At 40.1% G+C, this 17,436-nt stretch overlaps 1 protein-coding gene across 2 annotated transcripts; it reads left to right on the forward strand.

The window, feature by feature from the left end:
- Positions 1 to 448: 448 nt before the first annotated feature.
- On the forward strand, positions 449 to 17,226 carry eva1ba (eva-1 homolog Ba (C. elegans)). 2 transcript variants are annotated; one of them, XM_060920645.1, is made up of 4 exons: positions 449 to 761; positions 6,188 to 6,318; positions 15,873 to 15,965; positions 16,075 to 17,226. In XM_060920645.1, the coding sequence occupies exons 3-4, from the start codon at positions 15,899 to 15,901 to the stop codon at positions 16,515 to 16,517; spliced, it is 510 nt and encodes a 169-aa protein (XP_060776628.1). In that variant the 5' UTR covers positions 449 to 761; positions 6,188 to 6,318; positions 15,873 to 15,898; the 3' UTR covers positions 16,518 to 17,226. The 2 variants fall into 2 exon arrangements, with proteins under 2 accessions (XP_060776628.1, XP_060776627.1); XM_060920644.1 differs by lacking the exon at positions 6,188 to 6,318.
- The last annotated feature ends 210 nt before the right edge of the window (positions 17,227 to 17,436 follow it).

A 17,436-nucleotide genomic window follows, 5' to 3' on the forward strand; every position in this document is an offset into this window, starting at 1 on the left:
TGCCATAGCTATTATTATTATTATTATTATTATTATTATTAAAACTTAACTAACAATATCTGTTCCCTGATTAGTCCAATTGGTTAGAGTGTGTTTTTATCTTTATATTGATTGCTCATTACAGAGCCATACTTATTGCTTGAAGCAGATGGAGAGAAAATGCATACAGCATTTGGTGAAAGCAACAAAGAAAGCTTGTGTTTTTACTTTCAGAGTACATTTGAACATGAACACACCCATTTTAGTCAATGTTTTAGTCATTCCCTTGTACTCTGAAGTTTTATTCAATGTGGAAAATCTTAGTTAATTGGTCTCTGGTTTTCTTTTTCTGTTTCCTTAACAACACAGAAAGCCTCCCTCTTCCCTGCTTTCCTTCCCCCTCTTCCCAAACCCTGCCCATTTTAGACTGTTCCTCCTTTTTCCCCTTTTCTCCCGTTTGCTGGCTCACTAGCTATGTGACACTCTTCCTGCTGTTTGTAAGACACGGTTTGGAAGGAGAGAAATCTGTCATTATGTTCTAGCTGCTAGAGGAAGTCACCAGCTCTGGGCTCTTGGACAGCAAAATTAAACCTTTTAAGTATACTTACCTATTACTGAGAAGACCATGGATTGGATGTTTCACTAGTGTGTTCAACAGTGCTGGATGGTTGCAATTAGGAGAAACACTGCAGCATTTGGATGGAGTGCTAAATGTGTGGAATCAGATCTGACCTTTATGAAATAAAATATTTGCTGAATATTTGTCATAAGGTTATAGCACGGTGAGTGATATATATATCAATAATTTTTTTTAATATATCTTTAAGTTTGGTACTGTCCCTGGTGGCATGCAACAGTGTAATGTTGTTGATAATTCTGTATGTATTCAGTGGTAGTTCAGCATGAATATCCCTAACATTATTTGCTGCTCTGGATGGAAGAACATTATGCCATGGAGACATTTCACTTCTGTTCATTAAAAATGTCATGATGTAAATCCAAAGATCTGGAATTACAGCTGATGTATAAGAAGTGACCTTCTTACTTGCAGTGTTCACAATGGCTGTCTTCGTTCAGAACACTGAACACAAAATGTACAAGCTATTTTTAGCACTGTATTTCATATGAACTAGTAGAAACGAGTAAAAATGTAAATTGTATGTGTGGGCTCAGCATCAAACTACAACGTTGTACTTTATCCTGTTCAAACTTTACTGCATTGATAAACCTGTTGCCTGTCCAGAATTTATTTGAACTGATAATATAATAATATGAACAGAAGATCGGAAGGAAAGTTGATGCAAATGTGCTTTCAGGTTAAAAACAAAAACAAAATCCCTTTATTTAATTTGAATATGATAGAGGCAATATTTGTTTTGACACAATTAATTTATATGATAAAATAGTCAAGATAAGCTCTACATCTGCTTTTTGTTTTGGAATGGCGGACTTATACGAAAACTAACTCTCTGAAAGGACCCATATCCTAACCACAATCCTGTGTGATTTACTCTGCCTGTTCTATCTGTCTCTGGTGCTAGAGGTTAACATGCTCCTCAGATTTACATGTAGGTAAGCTATAGGTCAGGTTTTTATTCTTGAACATCTTGTCTAAATTCCTTCCAGTAGCACCATTCTTGCTAATGTCCCCTCACATTTATACACACATTGAGCAAGATTTCAATGATGTGACAAACCAGTGCTGGCAGAAGCAGAGATTTTGACATCTGTACAGCCTTGTCTGGCTCATTATATATGTATGCTGGCCTTAAAGAGAAATAGAACCAGATCATCATTCCTTGAATCAAAATTTGATAGCTTTAAAATCACCTTGAGCTTTAACCTTTCTTGATCCCTGGAGGCATGTTTAGCCTGAAACTGGCTTTTTAGCATACTCCAAACTTTGGTTTTCTTTATTACAAGAAATCCAAATATACGGTAAATGATTGGTCATGGTACGGGTCTGTTGCCACATCATAGTTCCAGGTTCTCTGCTTCAATCCTGAGTTTGGGCTACTGTCTATGTGGAGTTTTGCATATACTCACTTTGTTCACATGGGTTTCCACCAGGTTCTCTGGTTTCCCCCCACCTCCAAAAAACTGTAGGGGGACTGTAGGTCATTTGGCTGTGCTAAATGTCCTCTGATTTTTCCTCTGATTACAAAATGATTGTATGAATATGTACTCATGGTGCCCTATGGTGCATCCCATTCAGGGTGTATTTCTGACTTACACCTAGTGTTCCTGGGATAGGCTCTGGATCCACTGCAACCCTGACCAGGATAAAACCATTATTGATTATAAATTAAGGAATTAATTACTGATCATTCATAGCCACTGTTTTGTCAGTCAACTTTTGAGGGCAGTAGTGTGCTATGTGCACATTCTCCATGAACAGGAAAAAGCTAATGATGCCAACGTACCCATGAGAAAGGCAGACCACATGTTTTGCATTGGACATTAATATGAAGGTTTGCATAATACAGCCAGTATGTTATTGTGGCTCTGCTGTGGCCCCTGTAGAGTGAATGATCTGCAGATCAAATCATGTTCTATTTGTGGAATTTGAGTCTAGAGATCACCTGAAGGTTACGCTTCCCTGATATTCACTCTGCAAATGTATCTACAAGACCATGCACAGTTTTTCAAAGTAACCTTCTTCATAATGTTTGTTGTCTACAATTTGCATGTGTGTAATAATTGGGAGAATACAAATATTTATGTGGTTGATGGAAAATTGAGGACGTATTAGGGTTAGAAGTTTCCATAGGGATATAAAAACTGAGGAATGTAAATCCTATCCAAGATTTGATAATATCCTTAGCTATCCCCATGGAATGAAAAGAGAATAATGTGTTTTCATGTTCTCATTAATTTAAAAATGTTTAAAAGAACTGAAAATAGTACATCAGACTGCAAGATATACTACTGATGGAGCGACTCATTGACCAACATCTGTTAGATTTAATTCTTCACATCAGAAAAACTGTCACAATTGGATAGCAGAGTGGCACAGTGGATAGCATTGCTGCCCCACAGCTCCCGGGTTCCCAGTTCAATCCTGAGCTCAGGTCTGTGTGGAGTTTCTGTGCGTATTCTCCTTGTTCTCTGCATGGGTTCTCCTATTTACTTCCACCTCACAAAATATCCTGGTAGATGGATTGGCTATGCTAAATTGGCTCCATCATGCTGGCTCTATCATGTCCCATCATGTTAATATGTGTGTGCTTGTTGTCCAATCCACCGAATATTCCCACTTCACCCCCCAGTGCTCCTCGGATAGGCTCTGGATCCAATGTGACCCTGACCAATATAAACTAATTACTGAAGAGGGATGAATGAATGCATCACAATTCCTGTAATCTTTTGTACTGTAGTCTTTGTACAGTATATCTTAAGGCAATTGTTTAACCCTTTACATAAAATTGACCTCGTTTCTCATATTTAATTATATAAAATTTTCTAAGATGTGTCTGATCATAAAAGTCACATGCATGAACAAGAATGCAATGAAAATACACACACACACACACACAATATATATATATATATATATATATATACACACACACACACTCCTCTAGACTTGCAGTAATTTGCAGATTAGACTAGCTCTATTTCATCTTCAAATAAAGGGAGCTAATAACCCAGAGTTATATGTAAGCAAACCCACACTTTCTATCCATTTGAAGAGAAGTGTATTAAAGAGCAGGGTAGTCTTGTAGTATTAGTTTGGTGTCTACTCACCCAGCTGGCATGCAGCTTCAGGGTCAGCTCCATCTTGTGTGTAAGGGTCAAGGAGCTGATGGCAACCACATGTCTGACTTGGTTCCAAGTGAAATACCACCCTCACAAAAGAGTCACTGCCAGAGCTCAGAGTATGGGAACCACTACAAACCACCAGAGCAGCATGATCTATATTCTCTCCAGTCAGTAGTAGCTTGGGCTGTAAAAGAATTCAAATGAAACTCATGCAGCTAATGCTTCTGCCATGGGCCTCCACTGAATGTTTTTGCAGATAAAACAGTCTGTCCTTGTGTTGCAGAAATGTGTCCAGGTTTATTGAGTGGAAAGTCACCCTTAGCACCACTGTGGTTTCAGGCAAAAGCTTGAACTTCCATTATGCTGTTTCTTACATATTGAGTGCTGTTCCCAACTAGTGGTCAGATGATCCTGACAGGCTTGTGTAAGTTGTTGGCGACCACATGTTGACATGGTTACAAACTGTCTCATGCTTGACAGTTCATAACAATTCATATAAAATTTATGCATTTTTCTTACTACTTCATGTTAATGAGAGTGAATGAAATCTCAGGCACATTGATCTTGCATGTTCGAATTCTTTTATGAGATCAGGTTCTGATAAAAACACAGTATTTTCAGCTAAAATTGTTAGGAGTAAAAGGGATAGGCAAAGAAAATGGTAGAATTTAATATCGATTCCCATGTCATAATTTTCTGAGGTCAAACTCTAATAATAGAACAAATATAATGTACAGGTGTAATAGCTCAGTAGGAATATGACAGGTCTTATGCAACTTAATCGTTGTAGTAATAAACTAAAGGAATTTATTGTGGTTGCAAGGTGATTTCACTGCATCAGAAATACCAAGAATGACTAAACACTAGTTATTTCCGTAATTCTTAAATTCTATTACCATTCTAACTCACTGAGTAAATTCCACTCATCTATAGTGATTATGTTTAGCAAGGTTTTGTGAGGGAGTCATGTGGTCAGATCATTTCTGAATTATCCCCTCTGTTTAAGCATCTGTAAAAAAGGGAGCTTCTGTTCTGTGGTTTAGAGGAGGAAAACTTCTTTAGAGGTTGGCCACAAACAATTTATGGCTAAAAATTATCTACTTAGCTTTGTATTTACAGTATCAGTCAAAAGTTTGATTACACCTACTCATTCATACGTTTTTCTGTATTTTGAGTAATTTCTACATTGTAGAAGAATACTGAAGACATCAAAACTATGAAATAACATGAAACATATAAAGGATTATGTGGTAAACAAAAAAGTGTGAAAACAAAAACAAAATATTTTCAAACTAGCCACTGTTTACCTTAATGACGCTTTACACACTATTGGCATTATCTTAACCAGCTTCATGAGGTAGTCACCTGGAATGCTTTTCAATTAAGAGGTGTGCCTTGTCAAAAGTTAATTAGTGCAATTTCTTGCCTTCTTAAGGCGTTTTAGATCAAACAGTAAATAGTAAATAATAAAAATACAGTAAATAGCCCTATTCCACAACTGTAGTAATCCATATTATCTCAAGAACCACTCAACTAAGTAAAAATAAACGACAGTCCATCATTACTTCAAGACATGAAGTGTCTTTTAATTAATAAAAATCAAGAAAATCCAATGAATTTGAAAGTGGGTTCAAACTTTTGTATGGTATTGTACGTGGACAATTTAATAATCCACACTAAATCCAAACGTCTAAAGATAAGTGAATAAAAGACAAATGCAGTTAGATATACAGTATTTAGTTTTTTTGTACAGCACACATTAAGAAGGTCACAGCACTGTTGTGTGTAGTCCTGGATGTAGACAGGGGAAGGAAATGCTATTGTGGTCTTCTTTTTGTGGGAAGTAGCAAAAATATCACCTGATATGACAGTCCCAAGACTTCCCCTGCCACTCCTCCTTTCACACACAAAGCAAACAACCCAGTATCCAAAATAGAGACTGGCCTTTTCCCCAGACTTATTCTGTATTTGCCTTGGAACAGATTTGAGTGGTGATACTACCCTGGTCTCAGCCGTTTTTCATACTGATTGTTAATATATTACTGGTATGAGCAAGACTCATTTTGTCAAATTAATATTCACAAGTTAGCCTGCTTTAACAGTTTCAATTAATGAATGAACAGTGGTCTCAGTGTAGATCAAGTTTACTGTAGATGAAGCAAAGATTTTTAATTTCTCTGTCTTCTCAGTATTGCCAATCAGAGTAAGGAGTACTGCATTAAAACACCAAACTTTTATCAAAGCTTCTAGCAACAAATGCTCTGGATAAATAAATTAGGTCAAACCAAGACAACTGCATTACTATACCTCAATTACGTAGCTGGGGGTCTGTTAATAATTTTCTTCCCATGGGAAAACAAAACTCAAGCAAAACATCAGGGCAGGTTAATGAGTGTTTTGTTAGTCTTTAAACAATGCTCTGACTGCTATTATCTTTCATTTGCAGATACCGGAGCACCACCCAGGATTAGGGTACTGCCAGCTAAGGTTTCCAGGCAATACAATATGGCAGGATTAATAGACCTGTGGAGTGCAACCACATTCCCTCATTACTTTTGTCTGTAAAATTATAGTCTGGTAAGGCTTTATAAAAAGTTAGCCAGATATATAAACTTGGATGTATGCAAGTTTGTTAAATGAAACAATGCCACTATATTTGATTTCACAGAAAAAGGAAGCAAAAGGCATATAGGAAAACAAGTATACAAACTAAAAAAAAAATGAATACATAAATGTCATTTTAATGACTATAGTTAACTGAATTATAGAAGAAGAAGAAGACTTTATTTTTGTCACATGTACACTCAAGCATAGCGCAATTCCTCCTCTGCATTTAACCCATCTGAAGCAGTAAACACACACATACCCAGAGCAGTGGGCAGCTATGCTACAGTGCCCAGGGAGCAGTTGGGGGTTAGGTGCCTTGCTCAAGGGCACTTCAGCCATGATACAGAAGGAGAGGAAAGTGCTGTTCATTCACTCAGCTCCCCTCACGTTATAGTTAGCTTGTTTGCAAAAAGTTGTCAATGTATTATTTGGTATGGTAATGCAGTAGGTATCATTGCCACCCAACAGTTCCAGGGTTGGTTGTTCAATTCTGAGCTTGGGGTACCGTCCATGTGGAGTTTTTTCCCATGTTTTCCCAATGTCCACATGGGTTTCCTCCAGGTACTCTGGTATTCTCTTGTTGTTCAAAAACATTCCAGTAGGTGAATTGGCCACACGAAGTTGCCCCTGAACAATGAGTGTGTGAATGTGTATGCATGGTGCCCTGTGATATACTGATGTCCCATTCTAGATGAATTCCCCCACCTTGTGTTCCCAAGATGCAATATGACCCTGCCTAAGATAAAGAGGTTACTGAAGATTAATGAATGAAAGAATAAATGAACAGCAATTTGTTTAAGCACTATAGCCACTAATACAGTGTGTGTCACAAGGCTTAAGCAAGGATCCTGAGTGCCCTTTTACCTAATAAAATCCAGATGGAACAATGTCTAAGTAGGTAAACTTTAAAAAGCCATTAATTCAAAGTTTAGGTCACCAAAAATGTGACATGCAGTTTCCTGTGCATTCTATAATGCTTCCAGTGTCACTGCTGTAGGCAAGCATTTGTGCCAGCATAAACAGCACTGACTAGACAACCACAATGTGCCCACACTCTTCTAATGTCATCAAAACGGTTCAAACCAGTTACAACCCCACAAATGAATGAATAGAAACTTCATTGGGGCCTTTTCCACAAATGGGAAAACATGTCATGATTGCAGATTTAGAGGCTTTAGTAATTCTCTGTGCCAGAGGTACTAAGCAGGTGTGGCTGCAAGAAGCACTCACACAATGCTGAAAGAATTGTATTTATTTTAACACACATTGACATTTGCTATTGGTTTCTGGTTCATGCTGTACTTCTATTTTTAATTGGAATGTTAGTCCAAAACTGTGCTGTGTTTTATTTTTACTTCAGTGTATTTGCTAACCTTCCTAATTAGGACAATGTACCAACTCAAAATGGTAGGATGTACTTGACTCCTGTTACCTGGAATTTCCACTTCTCCTACTGCAATGGTGACCTCTCATTCAAGTAAACACAGAGTAAACAGGAACAAAGAGATTTTCAAGAGTCAGCAGGTTCCAAATCTGAATAGTACAGCCAAAGGGCTTAGTTAAACCAACTTGTACTGGCAGCTCCCATCTGCTCCCCTCCAGACCATAAAACAGCATTCAGATTCTCTACAGCAGCGTTTCTCAACCTTTTTTCAGTCAAGGCACCCTTCAGAAGTATGCAAATTCTCAAGGCACCCCCATATAAAATATACGCAGTCACGCTGACCATACGCTGACCCAGGCAGTGACATTGTGACATGGGAAAGGGGGCCGTGAGACAAATTTTGATGATGCATGAGGCGGCGATGATCTGCATTAGTGTAACTATCGTTTTTTGGGATTTTAATTCATTTTATTTATTTCAATGTTAGAATATATAATTTTTTGACGGCACCCCTAATGAAGCCAGACGGCACCCCAGGGTGCTACAGCACCCCGGTTGAGAAAGGCTGCTCTACAGAATCTGCTGCTTTATGATTTACAGTGGTGCTTGAAAGTTTGTGAACCCTTTAGAATTTTCTACATTTCTACATAAATATTACCTAAAACATCATCAGATTTTCACACAAGTCCTAAAAGTAGATAAAGAGAACCCAGTTAAACAAATGAGACAAAAAATATTTTACTTGGTCATTTATTTATTGAGGAAAATGATCCAATATTACATATCTGTGAGTGGCAAAAGTATGTGAACATTTGCTTTCAGTATCTGGTGGGACCCCCTTGTGCAGCAATAACTGAAACTAAATGTTTCTGGTAACTGTTGATCAATCCTGCACACTGGTTTGGAGGAATTTTAGCCCATTCCTCTGTACAGAACAGCTTCAACTCTGGGATGTTGGTGGGTTTCCTCACATGAACTGCTCGCTTCAGGTCCTTCCACAACATTTCGATTGGATTAAGGTCAGGACTTTGACTTGGCCATTCCAAAACATTAACTTTATTCTTCTTTAACCATTCTTTGGTAGAATGACTTGTGTGCTTAGGGGCGTTGTCTTGCTGCATGACCCACCTTCTCTTGAGATTCAGTTCATGGACAGATGTCCTGACATTTTCCTTTAGAATTCGCTGGTATAATTCAGAATTCATTGTTCCATCAAGGATGGCAAGCCGTCCTGGCCCAGATGCAGCAAACCAGGCCCAAACCATGATACTACCACCACCATGTTTCACAGATGGGATAAGGTTCTTAAGGTTCTTATGCTGGAATGCAGTGTTTTCCTTTCTCTAAATATAACACTTCTCATTTAAACCAGAAAGTTCTATTTTGGTCTCATCTGTCCACAAAACATTTTTCCAATAGTCTTCTGGCTTGTCCACATGATCTTTAGCAAACTGCAGATGAACAGCAATGTTCTTTTTGGAGAACAGTGGCTTTCTCCTTGCAATCTTGCCATGCACACCATTGTTGTTCAGTGTTCTCCTGATGGTGGACTCATGAACATTAACATTAGCCAATGTGAGAGAGGCCTTAAGTTGCTTAGAAGTTACCCTGGGGTCCTTTGTGACCTCACTGACTATTAGACACCTTGCTCTTGGAGTGATCTTTGTTGGTTGACTGCTCCTGGGGAGGGTAACAATGGTCTTGAATTTCCTCCATTTGTACACAATCTGTCTGACTGTGGATTGGTGGAGTCCAAACTCTTTAGAGATGGTTTTGTAACCTTTTCCAGCCTGATGAGCATCAACAACGCTTTTTCTGAGGTCCTCAGAAATCTCCTTTGTTCGTGCTGTGATACACTTCCACAAACATGTGTTGTAAAGATCAGACTTTGATAGATCCCTGTTCTTTAAATAAAACAGGGTGCCCACTCACACCTGATTGTCAACCCATTGATTGAAAATACTTGACTCTAATTTCACCTTCAAATTAACTGCTAATCCTAGAGGTTCACATACTTTTGCCACTCACAGATATGTAATATTGGATCATTTTCCTCAATAAAATGACCAAGTATAATATTTTTGTCTCATTTGTTTAACTGGATTCTCTTTATCTACTTTGAGGACTTGTGTGAAAATCTGATGATGTTTTAGGTCATATTTATGCAGAAATATAGAAAATTCTAAAGGGTTCACAAACTTTCAAGCACCACTGTATATTTCTGTCCAGATTGCTGGCAACTGGAAAGTAGTCCAGAGGCACTGATATGTTAATGTTGCCAAATTATACAATTATTCATTGCATTATCAAAAGTGTTACTCTTTCATCTACCAAGTGTATTAAGTGTTAGCTTTCATCTACCATTTCCTTCATACTGCAATATGAAATATGGATCAGTTATTTAAACCATGCATTATATATTCATGTGCCTACATTTTCAGTGTCTCAGGCTAAGGCTCAGGCTTATCCTGACTTCTTGTCAGGATAAGAAAATTGCATCACATTTTATATGAATTAATAATGTAGCCCTAGTGCCTCTCTGTCCATGCACTGCAATGTGGTGCTTTGAAAACAATAGTAAGTAGGGTAAGAAAGGCCAAAATCAGTAGGAAATGCTATGTGACACTGATGCATGGGGAAAATGTGTGTGAGGGTTGCACAGGAAGTCTGGTAAGGCCCAGCAAGCAGAGTCCTCAATAACCCCCTATTAAAAGCTCTGCCAGTAAGACCACATGACCTGAAGCTGCATATCCTATGACGCAATCTCCCTAGGATTGTGCTTGGACTGGAGCCAAATTTTCCATCATAGAATTAGGAAAGGAATGGAGACATGTTGACTTGATTAAGCTAAAATCTCTCTACACACTTGGCCAATCACAGAGAACAAGAGGGTGTGGTTATGGAGCTTTTTTTTTAACAGGAAACCTGAGACCTTCAAGAATGTTTACAGTATGAAAATTGATTCATTGCCTGGACAGGATTAAAACACAATGGAACCAAACAATCCTTTGACAAAACGGTATGTCATTGAGGATGAGTTAGTGGATTGTGTCCAAAATAAAAATGCAGCCAGCAAACAAGCATTCGCCTGCCTTCTAGACACAGGTTACAGTTCATTGAGGTTTGCAGAGGAAATTACTTTTCTTGGTTACTACCAAAAGTGACCTCCATGACTGCAATAAAAAAAAAATGTTTTGCCTGTGTCCTCTGGCCTGTACAATTGTGTACTTGGAAAATCAGAATCGACAAAGTCCCTTTTGTCTGTAAGTGCCTAATCCCCAAATTCCACACCCATCTGCTCTATATGATATACATATAGATAAGTGGTTGGGACCCACTGCAAAAAGCTTGTCCTTTTTCTTCGGCAGAGGAGTCAGCACTTTCATTGCTGCTTCGTTGTTGGCCTCTATGAAGTGCGCATACCGAGAGGTTCCTGCTTCATCAATGTCATCAGACAGGAGCTGGAAACTATTTCTTATTGCTGCCTTAACTATTCTGCAAATCGGCATCATTCCCAAGAACCCTCCAATTATACCTCACTTTCTTCATTGCTGTCTTCTTCCGCGTGCTGAGACTAAGATGTATTTTGGTCGACACAACCCTGTGGGCAGAATCCACGCTTGCCAATAAGTTGTAACCTTGACAGTCTAGAAAGCTGTTACACCATTTGTGCCTGATTAGTATGAAGTCCATTTGCTGCTTGTGCCTGATGCTATTAGTGTCTGGGGGTAAGATCCAGGTCCATAACTTCTTTGTTGTCTTCTGGAACTGAGTGTTGCAAGCTATTAGTGCATGCTCTTCCATTAAGTCAAGGAGACATTCTCCATTCCTATTTGTTTTCTTGTGGTAAGAGAATGGCACTTCATCTTTATCCAGGCATCTGTTAAAATCACCCAGGATAAGGAGGAAGTTGTGAGCAGGCACAGCATTAATTGCATTATTAATTGTGTTAGCATAGAAGGTCCTGATTTCTTCCTCCATTGCTACACTTGTTGGTGATTACGCCGAGATAACTGTTGTGAATGGATTTTTCTTAAGATTGGATATCAGTATTCTTGCAGAAATGGATTTAACACTCAAGGGAACTTTTTTTGCTTCTGGGCTCAAGGCAATGCCTACTCCACCAACTGAAGCTTGGGCCATATTTTGCCAGGCTGCTGAAGTTTTAAAGTACTGTCTGCCCATTTTGTGATAGGTGATGGTCTGGGTTAGATTTACATTCAAACAAAGGAAAAGCTGTCTAGAGCTTACGATGAAGTCCTGATGGAAGATCTTGCTAAGAAAGTTGAACAGGTGGAAGCATGCTGTTCCAGTAACCAGCATTCAGTGAGTTGGAAGCTGGTCAGGGACATAGTCGGGGACTGGTCACCTTGCCCCAGCCAAATTGATGATGAACCTGCAGAGGATCGAGTCAACTCATGATATTGTCACTTTAAAAACTTACTTGGCAACCTCCTGATAATTGGGGATATAGATGAAAAAATAGAGCCTGTCTTTCAAGAGCTTCTTATTGATGACAGCCCATTTAAACTTGAGGAGTATCAAGTGGCCAAGCATTCTTTGAAAGCTGTAAAATTTGCGGAGAAGATGGGTTTGTTCCTGAAGTTTTGAAGTGGGTGCATATTGACAACCTAATACTGAGCTTCACTAACATGGCACATATGGAACCTGAGCTTCCTGAGCAATAGCCCATCCTGAACATAATCCCCATACCAAAAGCTGGTGATCTCAGGAATAGAGATAACTATAGGGGAATTAGTTTGAGTTCAGTAGTTGCAAAAGTGTACAACAGAATGGTTCTGAACAGGATTAGACCACCATTAGACCCTCTGCTAAGATTTAACCAGAATGGTTTCAGGGAAGGAAGATCAACAACTGCCCAAGTGCTTGCACTTAGATGTCTCATTGAGGGTATAGAGAAGAAGCACTTGACTGCAGTCTTATCAATTTCAGGAAAGCCTTTGATTCCATTCATAGAGGCAAGCTCATGAAAATTTTGTTTGCATATGGAATTCCTCCTAAAATTATTCAGTCAATATGTACACCAACTCCATAGCAAAGGTCCTCTCACCAGATGGTGAAACAGAAATGTTTAGCCTCAAGACATGCATCCTTCAAGGTGACACATTAGCCCCCTACCTGTTTGTAATAGCCTTTGGCTATGCTTTGTGGAAAGCAATAAACGGCCATGAGGAGGAACTGGGGTTTACTATCCACCCAAGATGGCGTAGGCGAGTTGGTCCTGTCATGATCATGAACCTTGACTTTGCTGATTATATCACGCTATTAAGTGACTCGGTGAACCAAGCTCAAGAGCTACTCTAAAGTGTGGAGATTCAGGTGGGGTTTACATTAGACCGTATCAGCGGATCATCAGATTAACGTTTTTAAAAACGATTAGCGTGCACACAGCAACGCCAATACACTATTCGCGTGCACACAGCAACGCCAATACACGGATACGCTAATCACATGACTAATTAGACGGCACGTAAGTTGAAATGTGTAAATGTGTAATGTGTAATTTCTCCTCAGCGGCTCGGCTCCGCAGGCATCCTGCGCTCCAAATCACTCCACCCTGAACAGCGAGTGCCCTCTGGAGGGTGCGCACTCCGGCCCTGCGCAGCTCACAGAGTGTGTGAGTGAAGCGCACGAGCAGTGATTCAGGACTGAGCCGCTGTGTGTGTGATCCCAGTGCATATCGGGCATGCGCAAGTCACTCACCACTTGCAAGTGGAAGGATGGCAAGCCTAAAGACAATCATAACTACACAATGGGCAGTATTTGCATCAGTATTTGCAGTATTTTCATACTTTTATACTCTTTAATGAAAGGTGATACAAGGCGGAAGTCCGCGCCGTTTTTCAGCAGTCGCGTCACATGACCAACGCCAGCGAATCAGGAAGGTGGATGTCACAGTGACGTTGTCCAATGACGACGTCAGCTAGAGCTCAGCACAGCGTATCCGCGTATCCTCAATGTTTACACAGCACCGGATCAGACACGAACTGGATTGAATACGTGGGCCCTGGCGGATTCCCGTTTCCTGGCGTTTCCCGGCGTTTTAATGTGAACGGACAGTGCATCCGCGAAGAAAACGAGACAGATACGGTCTAATGTAAACTTGGCCTCAGTGTAGAAAGATAGCACTGTCTCTTAATGTGAAAAAGTCTGAGGTAGTGTCCATTAACATTCCGGGTGATGTGAACTTGATGACTCTTGATGGTGATGTCTCATCTCATCTCATTATCTCTAGCTGTTTTATCCTGTTCTACAGGGTTGCAGGCAAGCTGGAGCCTATCCCAGCTGACTACGGGCAAAAGCCGGGGTACACCTTGGACAAGTCGCCAGGTCATCACAGGGCTGACACATAGACACAGACAACCATTCACACTCACATTCACACCTATGGTCAATTTAGAGTCACCAGTTAACCTAACCTGCATGTCTTTGGACTGTGGGGGAAACCGGGACACCTGGAGGAAACCCACGCGGACATGGGGAGAACATGCAAACTCTGCACAGAAAGACCCTCGTCGGCCACGGGGCTCGAACCCGGGCCTTCTTGCTGTGAGGCGACAGCGCTAACCACTACACCTTGACGGTGATGTGCTAGCTGTAAAAGACAACTTCAAGTATCTGGGCTCACATATCAGCTCTTCAGAGAAAGATATTAGCGTGAGAAAGTCCCAGGCCTGGTGTGTGCTTCATAAGCTGAAGAATATTTGGCATGGTGGACAGCATGAAAAAGAATATCATCATTGTCTCTATAGAATCTATTCTTACTTATGAATGTTAGGCCTGGACATTAACAGTCAGGGACAAGGCCAAGCTAGATGGGTGTTACACATGTATGCTTTGAAAAGTGTGTAACATCAGCTGGCAGGACCGCATACACAATGAGGTGCTCTATGGAAACCTGCCACTGTTCTCTTTAAAAATAAGATTGAGAAGACTGTGTCTGGCAGGGTGTAGTGGTTAGCACTGTCACCTCACAGCAAGAAGGTCCTGGGCTCGAGCCCAGTGGCCAACAGGGGCCTTTCTGTGTGGTGTTTGCATGCTCTCCCCTTGTCTGCGTGGGTTTCCTCTGGGTGTTTCGGTTTCCCCCACAGTCCAAAGGCATGCAGGTTAGGCTAATTGGTGACTCTAAATTAACCGTAGGTGTGAACGTGAGTGTGAATGGTTGTCTGTGTCTATGTGTCAGCCCTGCGATGACCTGGTGACTTGTCCAGGGTGTACCCCACCTCTTGCCCATAGTCAGCTGGGATAGGCTCCAGCTTGCCTGCAGTCCTGTAGGACAGGATAAGCGGCTACAGATGATGGATGGATGGATGGATGGATGGATGGATGGATGGATGGGTGGGTGTCTGGCAGGACATTGCATTCATCACAGTCACATCACTGTGAGCAGCTTGGTTCTTTGGGAGCCTCAACAGTGTCAGGCTTCTCAGGAAGGCCTACGATTAATGTACATCGACCAGCTTAGAAATGACACCAATCTGCAGTCAGCAGATGAAATCAAATCAATTATGCTGCATAGACCATCTTGGAAGGCCATTGTTGCAACTTCCCGAGGAGACTTGACCTGATGATGATAATGATGATGATGATGATGATTGGGACCCACCAGAACAGTCTGTGTGTGTCTCTTTCAGCCATCATTTAGGTCAGTTAAATCTACTTTGTAAAAGAGGAACTGTGCATCTGTATGTTCCTGTGTCTACATGTCACAAGTCATACACCTGCAGTGACTTAAGTATTCGAGTAAACACATATTGGAAATCTGGCATGATGAAACCAGATCAGAAGATGTTCTCCATGTGTATGTGTGGGTTTCCTCCAGGTTCTCCACTTTCTTCCCAATACTAAAAAACATGCTGGTTGGCAGACTGGCTATGATAAATTCCTGTAGGTGCAAATGTGTAGTGCCCTGTGATTGACTGGTATTGTATCAGGGTTGTATTCCCAAATCATGTCCAATGTCTCCATGATAGGCTCCACTCTGCCCAAGATAAAGCCTTTATGGAAGATGACTGAATAAAGTTGTGCAAGGATTTGCTCTTGGCCAAAATGTCAGCATAAATTCCAATATGATATAACATTTAAAATTTTTAATTGTGTTTATGTATTGACTTATCAGGTTTGAAAACTCAAGACAAAACCAGGATGGATGCAAAAAAGAAAGAGATGGACCTTTTGAGCAACAGTATTGCGGCATATGCTCACATAAAAGGTTTATTTCTTCTTATTATTAAATCATCAATAAATAGTTTATTTCACTTTATCAACCAGTATACTCTATCTTACAAGATCAGTCATATGTATATATTTTCACCTTTCAGATAATCCTGAGAAGTTCGGCCTCTACTTTGTCATTGGTGTGTGTTTTGGCCTGGTGCTTACCCTCTGTCTGTTAGTAATACGAATTTCCTGCAAACCCCGGACTACACCTGCGCCACCCACTCCAGAAAGAAAACAGCTGAAGGACTTTTGTGAAGATGATGAAGATGAAGATAGTGATGAGGAGGAGGAGGAAGAGGAGGAGAATGAGGACAAAGTAGGAGATGTGGAGGCTACTATTACCAACTGCAGCACAGAGTTCCCCATGGGCAACCACCACAGCACATTGGATGGAAATGTGAATGTGTTTACCTCAGCAGAGGAGTTGGAACGAGCCCAGCGCTTGGAAGAGAGAGAGAGGATCATCAGGGAGATCTGGAGAAATGGACAACCAGACATCCTGGGCACAGGAACCAGCACCATTGGAAGGGTGCATTATTATTAATACTCATTAGAATTGAATGTGGTCACAGAACAAGACTTTTAAAGAAAATCTTGGACTCTAATGTATTTAGAGTGTTCAAGTCCACATGTAGAACAGTGGCAAGCACAATTACTGCACAAGAGCTTACTTTGGTGCTATGTTGTTCAATGAGACAGATGTTGAGGAGAATATCCTAGTAGAGAATATAGCAGTTTTTAAATGCACTCATAAGAGTCACATTCCCCCTAATGTACTTTTTCAGGGTTGAGAATCAGGTTTTGTACATTGATGTTATCATGATTTCTAGTGGTCAGCCATTTGCACCACTCCACTATGCCCTTTTTTTAGATTGTTTTTTATTTTACACTTTCAACCTTTATTTTTGTGTAAATAGTGTTGTTAATATCATGCAAAGTCTTATACTACACCAGTAAATTCGTATATCACATCAGTATCACATTTATACTGACATCAGAGCCCTATAATTGGCATTATTTTTTGTTGTTCAACATATATCTTCTTTGTTTGTTTGTTTGTTTGTTTGTTTGTTTGTTTGTTTGTTTGTTTTAACAAAGCTAAGGCAGTTGGGTTTGTCAAGTAGTTTATCAAGTACCAAATGCCTCTATCATTGGTGTTGCATTTTATTCCATGAAAAGATCCAACATTGCTTAACATTTTTATATGGGCCAAAATCATAGTGTCCTCTTTGTGAACAGACCAATAAACTTTCTTAAATTACTACTCAGTCTGTAAGTTATCAATCAACTTATGATCATTTGTTATAGTATCAACTCCATAGTTTATGTTTGCTCTTTTCTGCATGAAGCAACTGTGAAACCAATCCAATTACTTATAGTTCCAGAAGATAAGATAAGATAACATAAGATAACATAAGGCGGCACGGTGGTGTAGTGGTTAGCGCTGTCGCCTCACAACAAGA

This window comes from Neoarius graeffei, chromosome 5, assembly GCF_027579695.1.
Source record: "Neoarius graeffei isolate fNeoGra1 chromosome 5, fNeoGra1.pri, whole genome shotgun sequence".
NCBI classification, from domain to species: Eukaryota; Metazoa; Chordata; class Actinopteri; order Siluriformes; family Ariidae; genus Neoarius; species Neoarius graeffei.